Below are 12,240 nucleotides of genomic sequence, written 5' to 3'. Positions count from 1 at the left end.
CGGCTCTCCCGGGGCAGCCCCACGTCCACCCTGCAGGTCCCTGTCCCCCTTCTCTGCCCGGCTCCATCTCCCCCCTCCTCCTCCTCCCCGGGGATGGAGCCCCCACTGCCAAAGGGACCTCGGGGGACAGCTGAGCTTTCCCTCGGAGCCGCACGGCTCCTCCCTGGGAAGTTTATGACCCGGGAGCACTAAACCCGCCTTCCTCCCGGGTGGGATTATTTAATCCAGCAGCACTCAGAGCTGCTGCCGGCGGGCTCCGGGATCGCTCGGATGATCAGAGCCTGGCATCCCGCTCCGCCGGCCCGGCTCACGCCGAGAAGGGGAGAAGATTCAGCAAACTCCAGCGGACAACGTGCTTTATGGGATTTTTTATTTTCCCAGTCAGAACACGTGTCATTAGCGATTCCTCCTGAAAGGAGCAGCTGTTCTTTGGCCATTACTGCTCCAAAATTAACCAAGACGGAAGAATTCAATCGCATCCCTCCTCCCGGCCCTGCTGAGGGCTCCATTAAGGGATTGGGAGCATCTTTTGCTCGGAGTTCACTGGCATCCACATGCCCGGGAAGGCACACACAGCCTTGAGTAAGCCACCAGTAAACCACAAGTAAACTCCACCACGGAGCAACCCCAGAGTGAATGTTATCGGCAGCAGCACCGGTGTGGGAGACGCTCCAAGCTGCCGGGCAGGAACCCGGCCAAGAACGAGGAGGGAGGATAATCTCCAGAAGAGCCAGCCCCTTTCTCCCTTCCGCTCTCAATCTCCGCGAGGATATTTCAAGGCCTCCAAAGAACAAAAAAAACCCCACAGGAGCAGAAGGAAACAAAACTGAACCGAAGGAACAGGACGCGGCAGGGCCGAGGGGCAGCGCGGGGTCAGGCGGCACCTGCGCGCCCCGGCCTCGCTCCGGAGCAGCTGGGAAAGGGAGGAGCGGCCGTAATTCCATCAGCAGCCCCAGCAAACAAATAATAAATAACAGGAACCAGTAAACAAAGCTGAGGCATAATCACAGGCTTTGTCAGAGCGAAAGCCGAGTCCAAATTTATATCCTCAGCACCAAAAAAAGAGGCAGTTCCCATAAATTCCTGTACCTTTGAGGGTGATGGATGGCTGGTCCTTGGGGTGGCACAGGGGGAGAACAGTCCCGCTGGGCCAGGCGGGCACTGTGTTCATCCCAAATGGGGATCCCTGATCTGTCCCTCCAGGGGATCCCAGGCCTGCACCTCACCTTTCCCTTCCCAAAAGAACCACTGTCACAAGGTACCACTGGAGGTCACAGCGGGCTTTTCCTGCAGACAAAAGTGCAGCTTTTCTTTGGAAAAGGCCCCAGGAATCTGGGAAGACATACGGAGCTGCCTGGAAATTACCCTGCTTCTGCCACACTTAAAAAAAACCAAAACCCTTCTCCTTCTTTTTAAGAGGTGAAGCTGGGAACAGGGCTGGGAAACCCAACTCCAGCAAGCACATACCTGGAAGTTTGACCGAATCCTGGTCAATTCTGTTCTCCTCTCTGTCCAGGTGCTCCAAGCCCACTGCTTCCATCCTCACTGGGGTGTCCTCAGTGGCAGACAGAGTGGTGTACGTGCTGATCACCAGCATTCCCAGCCCAATCCACAGGATAATCTGCACAGAGTGCCAGAGGGACAGTTAGCACAGGAAAACCAAGGAGACTGCTCCCCACGGCATTCCCACAGTTCCTCCACACAATTCCAACCTCAGCGCAGTGACATGCGTCAGGGAGAGGAGAGGAGAGGAGAGGAGAGGAGAGGAGAGGAGAGGAGAGGAGAGGAGAGGAGAGGAGAGGAGAGGAGAGGAGAGGAGAGGAGAGGAGAGGAGAGGAGAGGAGAGGAGAGGAGAGGAGAGGAGAGAGAGGAGAGGAGAGGAGAGGAGAGGAGAGGAGAGGAGAGGAGAGGAGAGGAGAGGAGAGGAGAGGAGAGGAGAGGAGAGGAGAGGAGAGGAGAGGAGAGGAGAGGAGAGGAGAGGAGAGGAGAGGAGAGGAGAGGAGAGGAGAGGAGAGGAGAGAGAGGAGAGGAGAGGAGAGGAGAGGAGGAGAGGAGAGGAGAGGAGAGGAGAGGAGAGGAGAGGAGAGGAGAGGAGAGGAGAGGAGAGGAGAGGAGAGGAGAGGAGAGGAGAGGAGAGGAGAGGAGAGGAGAGGAGAGGAGAGGAGAGGAGAGGAGAGGAGAGGAGAGGAGAGGAGAGGCAGGAAAAGCAGTTGCTCCTGGCTGAGGTTCCTGTTTGGGTGCAGAGCCATGGGAATGGGAATTTCGGGGGCTGGAAGCTGTTGGAAAGGCGGCTCCTGCATTGGAAGGGCTCAAAAGTGAGTGGACAGGACACAGGGATAGGAAAATGCATATGGCAGACACAAGTCCTGCTGCAAAGACTCATTCCCTGGTATTCCCAGCATGAGAACTCCATGAAACCGGGTCTGGCTGAGCACAGAGGAGCCTGGCCTGGTTACAGCCCCCAGCAATTCCAGGGAGCTGCTCAAAAATCCTTAGTTTTGAAAGCAAGGGTAACATGTCCACACACCAGACCTGGTCCCAGGGCTCAACAAGCTGCTGAGAAGTGACTCCCTGATTTCTAGAAAGCTAGGATCAAACAGGATAAAAATAGAAGGATGGAATCTGGATCCCATAGAGGGAAGGGCTCTTGGAATTTCTCCACCTCAAAAAGGAGAAAGTGATGAGCAGCAAAAGAATTTTTACAGCTTGTTATGTGATGACAAACTGATCTAAAAGGATCAAATTCCACATGAGTCATGGGAAGTGCTGGATGGCACTTGGACAACCTGGGACAGTGGAAGGTGTCCCTGCCCATGGCAGGAGGTGGAACTAGATGAGCTTTAAGGTCCCTCCCAGCCCAAACCATTCCATGATTCCATGACTCATCTGCTTCCCCCAATCCTCACTGTGCAGATTTACATCCCATTCCACAAAAAGCACAACAAAAAGATGCTTCTCAGCATGGGTAAAACCAGGAATGGCCACAGGGAGCACTTCTACCACTGGAAGCTGCCAGAAAACTGCAAATCAAGGGGAGAGGTGAAATTGGAAGGAGGAATTAAAACACTGGCTCTTCCAGAGGGGGAGGAGGGGCTGATGCTTTCCTCACCCGCCTTGTGCTGAGGGAGGTTGCCCAGAAACATGGAGCAGCATGGTCAGAGCTGGGCCCAGGAGACCCCGGAGGGTCCATTCCCAGCACACCCCGCAGACAGCCCGACGCCTCTGGAAGGAAAAGGCTGGCGGGACGTGGAGCAGCTCTGGATCAAGGGCAGCGTGGCCAGGGAGCAGAGGCCAGACCTTAGAGCTGCTGCAGAGGAAACAGGAGCAGAATGTGCTGCCTGCCTTGCCCGGGGTGCACAAAGAGCAGATATCCTGCCATCCACCCCCCGGGCAAATGCCGAGTCAGCAGGTCCTGCACTGCTGCCCTGGGCTCGAGCTGCTCCACTTCCTCCCCTCCCACAATCCACGGCCCCGGCACAAATGCATTTTGTGCCTGGGAGGCTGTTCTGGCACCTTCCAGAAACAACAGTGGAGAGGAAGAGCGTTTCCACAAAGAGGATCTATTCTGGTGCCACAGGAACCAGGAGCAACGTGGGAGAGGAGGGAACTGTAGGAAACGGCTGAAAACATTAAATGCTTTAAAAGGATTTTTGTTGTTTCTTATCTTAGTGGGGAACCAGGGGCTCAAATGCCTCGGATTGAAACCCCTTTGATTGTTGCACATTTGGAGTTCAGCTGCGAGCTCCCGGAGCAGCGGGTACGGGCACACGTGGCAGGCGCACACAGGCCGGGCTGGCCCTGAGCCGCCCTCACCCAGCTCCCCCCGGCACGCCCCTCCTCACCTACCCCCTCCCCAGCTGAAGACCAGAATAAAGAGGTCCATGATTTGGCTTAATTCCATGGAGATGCTTATGACATGGAAAAGCAGGCGGATTGTGCTCAGGGGACCACCGAGGCAATTGAAGGGATGGGAGTGAGAGCTGCAAGGACTCGGGGGCTCAAGGAACCCATCCAGGCAGAGGAGCCACCAATCCCCACAGCATCCAGAGATCCTGGAGCGAGGGGAGGCTCAGCACTGCAGGGCACTTCTGAGCCAAGGTCTGGTGCCATGGGAATGATCTCCCCCAGAGCCAGCAATCCCACCGAGAGCAGAGACCCTTCCGCAGAAGCCCCTCTCAGCAGACATGGCGAGAGGCTGTGGAAAGCCCTGGGGCAGGTCAGCACGGCCAGGGCCTGTCTCCCGGGAGCCATGCTCTGAGCACGGACGGGAATTCAGGAGAGGAAGTTTACGCGGCCGTTTCCTCGGCCGGCCGCGCTCCCTCGGCCCTCCTTCCTCCCAGAAGATGACTCCAACTCTGCACAGCAGAGCCATTAGCTCAGCCCTTCTCCTGCAGCCACGGGAAGCAAACACGCTGCGTTTGTGTGGCGTGACGCCATCCCCGTCCTCCTGGACACGGAGCGTTCCGAGGGACGGAGTCACGGCGAAGGAATGCAGAGCCCCGGTCACCGCCGGGTCCCTCCTCGGAGATGCTGTGTTGGGGGGCTGTACCCCTGGACATGCAGCTGGGGAAGGTGTGCTGGCCCCTGCGCTGCCAGGGAAGGGCAGAGGGAATCTCTTTTCCACCCGCACAGGAGCGAGCCAAGGGGTCACTTCCTGACCTCCGGCAGCTCCTCTTCCCCAACTGGGACAACAGCAACTCCGGCCTCCCTAGGAGGGGCCTCTCGGACAAGCTTGTGTCAACACTGGGAAGGCAACACCTTCCTGTTGGCAGTTACACACTCTGTTCACAGACCCCCACACGCCCTTCGGCAGCTCTGCCAAACCCGGGGCTGCCGGGAGCAGCGGGACGCGGACCTTTACAGGAACAGATGCTTAACCACAAGAAAGGGAACACTCTCCCTGCTTCACTCACAGCACTGTGTGCCTGACTCCAGCCTTTTGAACTGCTCTGGGACCTGCCTTTCCAACCCAACCCTTCCAACCAGGGCACTCCCAGCCCAGCCTGGCTGAGCAGCAGCTCCAGTCATTCCCAATTCCCCAGCAGAAGCCCTTTGCTGGCCTACTTCCCTCCTTGCCCTGAAATCCTCTTCACTACTTCTAGTGCAAAATCCCTGATTCGTAGCCTCTGTTTGCACCACCTCCTGTAAAAACCTGACCTTCCATGTCACCACCTGCCCGACACTGGAAGCTGCTGGGTGCCAGAAGTGGCCCGATAAAAGCAGCCAGTTCTCAGCAGCACAAGAGCCAAGATAACCCAGAGAAGTGCAAAAGCTGGCGCTGAGGTTCGCTGCTCTGAAGGAGGCTAAAGTTGAAGGAGAGAAGGAGGGAGAACGTCCATGGACGCTGTTTGGACAGGGACAGGAAGGGAAGGACAGCTGAGCCCAGGGCTGTCTCCTCTCCCCCCGCCTGCCACCTTCCTCAGGAGCTGACTTTGATGGAGTGGAGCACCTGATCAAAGGAGAGCAGGAATGAAGGAGGAGACCAAAGACAGAGCTCCAGGGAAAGAATAAATGAGCCTTTGCAAAGACCTGGAGGGAGGAGGAGAGGGTGGGCTCCGAGTTGGGCTGTGGAGGTGGGGAGGTGCTGCGCAGCCCGGCTCGGGCAGGCAGGTGTGTCCTCGCTCCGAGCAGGAATGCAAACCTGACAGGCAATGGATCACTCAGGGAAGGCTGGACAGCTTGCTGCCAGCCCCTCGAGGGGCTGATGCTTTAGATAAGCCCTTCCTCCTTTGTGGGGATTTCTGCAGGACAAACATCTCCCTCAGCCTCGTGACCGGGTTTGGGGTCAGGCATTGTGAGGGCCCCAGTGTCCCACCCCGAGCAGCCGGGCTGAGAGCTCAGCCTGTCCTGAGTGCAGCCTCGAGGCACTGCAGGGAAACGCTCCGGCTCAGCCGGAATAGAAAGCAATTCTTGAAAGTGCTCTTTGTTTCCCTGAAAAACCCAGGCTGGCATTCAGACTCCTGCTCGGGGTTTCACTCAAAGAAGTTCGGAGCTAAGTGTCAGAATTCAGAGTGAAAGCTGGAAAGTTGGACTATTTCCTTGTGTCAGGGAAAGCACAGGGAAGAAAAAAACCACACCCTGCTTAAAAAATTCACGTAGGTTTGCAAAGCCACAAGTCATTAAGCACAGAACAAGCCACCAGTTCTGTGGGCCCCACAAAAACGTGCTGCTCTCCCCTGCTGACTCCGCACTGTGCCCAAAACCTTATTCCCAGCCCAGCACTGTCCTGACTGGGACAGAGGCCTGTGAAAAAGGCAGTGGATTAAATTATTGTTAGAAAAAAAAACCCCCAAACCTGTTAATTTCAGCCCATGGTATTTGCAGGAGCAGAGATCAAGCCCAGCAAAGAGCCACTTTGTTTCAGTCCCCGAGGAGGCCAATTCAAACTGGAGCAAAAGGAAAAGTTAAACTTCTAACAGCCTCTGAACGACCCCAGTCCCTCAGAAAATCAACTCCTGAAGCAACACCTCTATGTGTGTGTTCCTTTTTACTATTATTTTGGTTGAAAGCAGAAGGCTGAGGGTCGGCAGCACAAACCACATCGTGGAGCCCTGTTTGTTTTACCCAGCCCGGGCAGGTCGGGATGTGAGGCTTTAAGGTTTTACAGGCTGCCTGGATTTCCTGTTCTGAGGATCCAAAACCTGAATCCCACCAGGAGGAGGACTGGAAGCAGCATTTTATGCACGAAATGACTGTTTCACTTGCTGTTGGAGGGACGGAAAGAGCTGGTGCTCCAACTTGGGCCAGCACCTCTGCCACTGTCTGTGCATCCCTAAGATGAACACCCACCCAGAACAGCTCCCACATGTACTGGGCAGACTGGAGGGGGAGGCTGGAGGAGGTGCTGAGCAGTTTCTCTGCTGCAGCCAAATGGAGCACGTTCCCAGGCTCTGCAGAGGGCTTAGGGGGATGTCAAGCAGCATCAGCACTGACCTGTGAACAAAGCGCATTCTTGTGGATCTTCTTGTAAATAAGAGCTGGGCAGATGAAACAAATGAGGCTTCCCATGGTTGCACCTGTCAGGCCCAGGACTGTTTCCACTGGGGAAGAAGAGGAAAAGTCAGCAAAGGTCTTTTCCAGGAGTGCCAGAGCAGCAGCACGGGATGGCTGCCAGAGCCCCCGGGCAGGATGGGGTGTGAGTCTGGTCACCCCAGCCAGGAAAACAAGTAACAGAGACCAGAGAAAGCAGCCAGCCCTTGTTCCCAGCTCCTCACTCACCATTCGGGATCATGATGCCTCCGACCATGGTTCCAAACACAACAGCCAAAGTCAGGGCTTTGAACCGCAGTGGGGGCATGTAGCCCCCGGCAGCGAAGGTGCCGTCCTTCTGCTGGGAGGGGAAGGGTGGAGGAGGAGAGTTTAGCTCCTGTATCACAGTCCCCAGCCCCGCAGCAATTCCCTCAGCCCCCCAGCAATTCCCTCAGCAATGCTCCCTGCAGCTCCAGCTCATCCCGAATGTGATCCCCTCAGCTGCGGCCCACTCCCCGTGCAGGGACTCAGAGAGCAGCCCAAGGCTAAGGGCAGGAGGAGGGAGCACAGGGCTGCAGCAGGAGGGAGCACTCACAGGCGAAGAGCTCTGGCTTTGCTAGGGAGGTGCTCCCCAGCAGCTCTGGGAGCAGGGCCATGTTCGCAGAGCTAGGCCACAGGAGCAGCTCCTCCAACTGGGAGGGAGATGGCAGGGGAGAATGGGTGCTGCTGGGCAGCTGCTGGAGGAATTCCAGAGGCCCTCTGCTTCCCACCCCATCCCATCCCACCCCTCGAGTGGGAGATGTGGAAGGCAGAGGCCCCAGTGTGCCCTGCAGACCCGGCGGGTCCCGGCTCTGCTGCTGCACAGATGGGAGAGGAAGGCAAAGCGACACCTTCAGAGCCCAGCCAGCCACGAGCTGAGCCCAGGCGAGATCCAAAGTGTTCCCAAGTGTTTCCAGCGCTTCCTCCTCTGCACCCGCTGGCTCTCACCGACTGTCTGCCCCCATCCTCAGGCCCTCCCAACGTGAGAAAAGAGCCGGGGGCTTCTCACAGGCAGAAGTGGCAGGATTTAGAGCTATAAATTGCTCAAGTTTTATTTCCTGCCTAGGAGGTTTCTATTTATGCGGATACACAAAGGCCTCAGAACATTCCCACAATCTCTTACTGTTATTTGCTGAATCCCATCGGCGCGCTCCGTGCGCACAATGCACAGAGGAGAACACGCCACTGCCACAAGGGACTCACAGTCTCCAGCAGACAGACCAGCTTCAGTCACAAAGGCTGGCTGAGGAGCTGGCCCTGGGAAAGGTGGAACGTGTGGGAGAGGGCTGTATCCCATCTCCCACTGCCTGCCCCTGCACCGGGCCGGCACCGCAGCCTGGGAGGGGCTGGAGGAAGGGGACATCTGAACCCGGAGGGGAAAGGGCTGCTCCAGGGCTGCTGACAAAGGTGCTGGGTGAGAATAACGGAGCAGGAATAAGCAGGCACTCAAGGAAGCAAGAAGAAATGGGGTTGGGCTGGGCTCCGAGGCCGGGAACAGGAGCTTGAGCTCAATGAGTTGGCCAGCAAAAGGACGGCAGCTGGAGCAGCAGGAAATGAGGAGGCTCCGCTGCTTCCAAAAGCACATTTCTCCCTCTTTCTGAGGGGAAGAACCACCTCGGCTCCGAGCTGTGTAACGTGTCTGTGCCAGAGCTGGAATCCCCAGCAGAGCAGGGAGTAGCAGCCACAGGACACGGGCTTTACACTGGGAACTCCAGCCCTTCGACCCATGGAACTCCTCTGCAGAGAGGACACGAACCTCCAAATGCCAGGGATTAACCACTGTGCAGAACAGGATTTAGAGATGGCCACAAGCCCCTGCTGCACTGTCACCACACCCTGGCACTGAGGATTTTATGGGAGTTGAGGCTTTGTCCCTCTGGATAGCAAGTACCTGCCACGTGCCATTATCACCAGAGTCTCACGGAGCCAAGGCAGGTTTGGGGCCCAGTCAGAGACCAAAGAGTCACAAAAACCCTTCAAAAATCAAGTTTCACACCAAGGCAGCCCTGGGATCTTACCTGCTGCTCAAAGAGTAGGGTGTTCAGTGCCTGTCTGCACGGCAGGATCATCATGGGGAACCCCACCGCCACCGACATCATGAATCCCACTCGGATCATCTCCGTCACCACGTTGGAAGGGAAGTTCATGAGGACGTTCCCAGCAATGGCTTCGGTGTAACTCACGTAGCCAAAGAAGCCCACCTGGGGAGGGGAGCGGGGTTGGACTCCAAAGCACCTCCCAGCTGCTCCTCACAGAGGGGCAGCACGGTGCCCTCCCGCTGGAGCAGCCAAGTGGGAGCATGAGGTCACTCCCACGGGCAACCTGCCAGCAGCCCCAGCACCCCGAGACCTGGGACAGGTTGTTAATCAAGAGTGGGAGCTGCCTAAAGGCAAGCTTCTCACCAAATCCAGGGGTTTTCCTGGAGGACACACTTTGCTTGCTGCCAGGCCCATGGATTGTCCCTCTCCAACGGAGCAGCTGTCACAATTCCCTGCAGCAGCCTCGCTCATGGGCCACAGCTCTCCTCAGGAATTATTAACCCAGTTTTATTAACTGCTGCCTTATGAGGCATAACTTCCTTCACAACAGGCTAGAAAAAGCTCTCCCAAACTCTGGGCAGCAGCCCCAGCTCCAGGCTGGGCCTGGGAAGACCTGGGCCTCCACTCTGCCTCCATCCAAGGAAACGTGCTGCTCTGAAAATCTGGACTCTCCCAATGCCCCCTGTGCTCTTGGGTTCATCACCTCCCACCTAACTCTGCTTTCAGCACGACGACTTATCTGTCAGAATAAATACAGATAAGCAGAAAGCAGCCCCAGCTGTAGATAAATCCTCATCCCTGTGGCCCCTCCAGATTTCTGGCAAGGGAAGAGAAGGGGAAGTTCCTACCATGATGTAAAAGGTGGTGACCACGTTTAGGGAAGAAGCAAATATGGAGCTCATGATTTTGACAGACGGCTCATCCAAGCTGTCGTAAGTAGGCAAGACCTGACTGTAAAAAAGGTAAAATATTTAAGGAAACCTGCAGAAAACAGGAGAAAACCCCCAATCCCAGCCCATTCTCTGCCTCAGCCCAGCAGCAACGAATCCCTGACACCTTCCCCCTCTGGAGCATAAACACCCGCTGCTATTCCACAATTTATACTGCTAATGCCAAGAGATTTCAGAACACTCATAACTTTTAAGTGTTGCAAAAATATTCCTGCTCTCCCCACCCCACCACGTGGAGCAAAACGTGTGATGTAAACATTCGGGTTCAGAAAGGGTTGCAAAATGAATGACCGTTTGTTCCCGGGGCTGCGGGTGGCTCCGGGCCAGCCCCAGTGCCGAAGATTATTGTTCTTGGAGCTCTCCGTGCTGATAATTAAAGCAACACAGTGTTTACAGAGGAAAAGCGGGAAGAAGGTTGGAGCATCCCACTGTCTGAAGGAAAAGTTAAACAAACAAATCGGAGCGCAGCGCCTGTCCTACTTCAGTTCGCTTCATAGAAAGCCGGGAGCGCCAGCTCCCCAGGATTTGGGGTATTTACAGCCTTGGAAAGCGTGGGGAATGTCCTTTTTGACATCAGGTGCATGTTTTAGCAATTCATTAACCTCTTGTTACTTGAATTCTAGCGGCTCCATCCCAGGATCGTGTTACGGGAGAAACTCTGAGGAGAAGGGGGGGAGCGTGCAGGGAGATGGGAAGGGGTATCCCCAGCTCCAGTGGGCACAAAGCCATTCCCAGGAACTGTGTCAGGCTGAGGCTGAGCAGGAAGAGCCTTAACCCTTAATCCCTGAACGTCAAAGGAGGCCGAGCACGTCGGCTCCGGGACACGCGCCGGGGCTGGAGGTACCAGCAGGGAGCAAGGCCAGCTTCCCTGGGAGTTCTCCATTTAGGATTCCTCCCTGGGAGTGAGGAGACTGGCTTCCCGGGGAATCTCTTCAGTTGGGATTCCTCCCTGCCCTCTCCACAGCCACCTCCATTAGATTAACCAGCCACATTCCAGCCTTCAGCCTCCAAGAGAAGGGTCCAGCCAAACATCCAGGCTTGGGAAGGAAAAAAGAGGGAAAGAGGGAGGCTCTGCAGTGTGTGGGATGGTTAAAAAGGTGATTCAGAGGTTAGCAAAATTAAACCTACCCAGCTGAGACTATATAGACAAAAAACATATAAAGAGAGAAATAGAATATATAGAGAGGGGAGAGAAAGAGAGAATACATAGATGGAAAGAAATAAAAAATGTATATAAATATTGCCTGTGTCATGTATATAAATATTGCCTGGGGACAGCGTATTTTCCTGATGTTTGGAAAAAACACACAGCTTTAGATTGGCTTTGCCACAGAAGTGCTGCCATGGAGCCCATATTTAGGTCCACACACACAGGTCCAGACCAAACCATTTCCCTGCACTTCCAACTCCCAGGAAAATTGTGCTGGGTATTGTGTGGCTTCCATAAGGAAAAAAAAACCCTAAAAGGGATCTGTTAACAAGGTAAAGCTGCAAGAGAACACAATTCCCTTCGCCAGTTGTAATGGAGACATTAAACAGCAAGCCTGGAGCGTGCCGGGGTAGGATCTGAGCTGCCAAGAGAGCCAGTAAGTGGGAAATGATGATTTGGATCTTGGAGTGGGTGTAAACACAGCAGTCTGAGCAAATTTTATCTGTCACATTCATTTACTGTTGGCACGAGACCCGTTTGCTGGAACTACAGGGGGGAAGCCCGGCTCTGCCAGGCTTCCAGAGGAGGATGGTCCTTCCAGAGGAGGCCAGTCCTTCCCGTGTCCAGGGCTGGATTTACACTGGTTAGAGCTGTCACGGTTCTGGCCAGGCACGTAGTGCTCATGTGCTGCTCTGGTGCTGCAGGAAATGCTGCTGGAAACCTGGAATAGCCTGGTCTGCCCTCACCTTCTTCCACTTGTCAGCAGAAACCCTCACAAAAACAGGGAACGGGAAAGGTGGAAATAGCCTGGTGTGCTCTCACCTCCTTCCATGTGCCACTAAAAACAGGGAACTGGAAACGTGGAAATAGCCTGGTGTGCTCTCACCTCCTTCCACATGTCAGCGGAAACCCTCATTAAAAACAGGGAACAGGAAAGGTGGAAATTGCCTGGTGTGCTCTCACCTCTTTCCATGTGCCACTAAACCCAGGGAACTGGAAATGCAGGAACAACCCTTCAAAGCCAACAACTGTGTGATCTTTGGAGTGTTCTCCAAGAAATTTGGGGAAGCAGAGCAGCCCCCAGCATTCACTA

General features: G+C 55.3%; 1 protein-coding gene across 1 annotated transcript in view; it reads right to left on the bottom strand.

Moving 5' to 3' along the window:
• Positions 1-12,240, bottom strand: part of SLC38A10 (solute carrier family 38 member 10) — a 30,553-nt gene that overhangs the window by 10,092 nt on the left and 8,221 nt on the right. Inside the window, exons 7-11 of the mRNA XM_039562020.1 lie at positions 9,896-9,998; positions 9,027-9,209; positions 7,219-7,330; positions 6,934-7,040; positions 1,468-1,621 (exon numbers count right to left, since the gene is read on the bottom strand). Coding sequence (XP_039417954.1) covers positions 1,468-1,621; positions 6,934-7,040; positions 7,219-7,330; positions 9,027-9,209; positions 9,896-9,998 — 659 coding nt within the window. The remainder of the gene's footprint in view (positions 1-1,467; positions 1,622-6,933; positions 7,041-7,218; positions 7,331-9,026; positions 9,210-9,895; positions 9,999-12,240) is intronic.

The sequence above is a fragment of the Corvus cornix genome, chromosome 18, assembly GCF_000738735.6.
Source record: "Corvus cornix cornix isolate S_Up_H32 chromosome 18, ASM73873v5, whole genome shotgun sequence".
NCBI classification, from domain to species: domain Eukaryota; kingdom Metazoa; phylum Chordata; class Aves; order Passeriformes; family Corvidae; genus Corvus; species Corvus cornix.
Note: the sequence above shows the minus strand (reverse complement) of the source record. Positions and strands in the feature narration are given on the sequence as shown.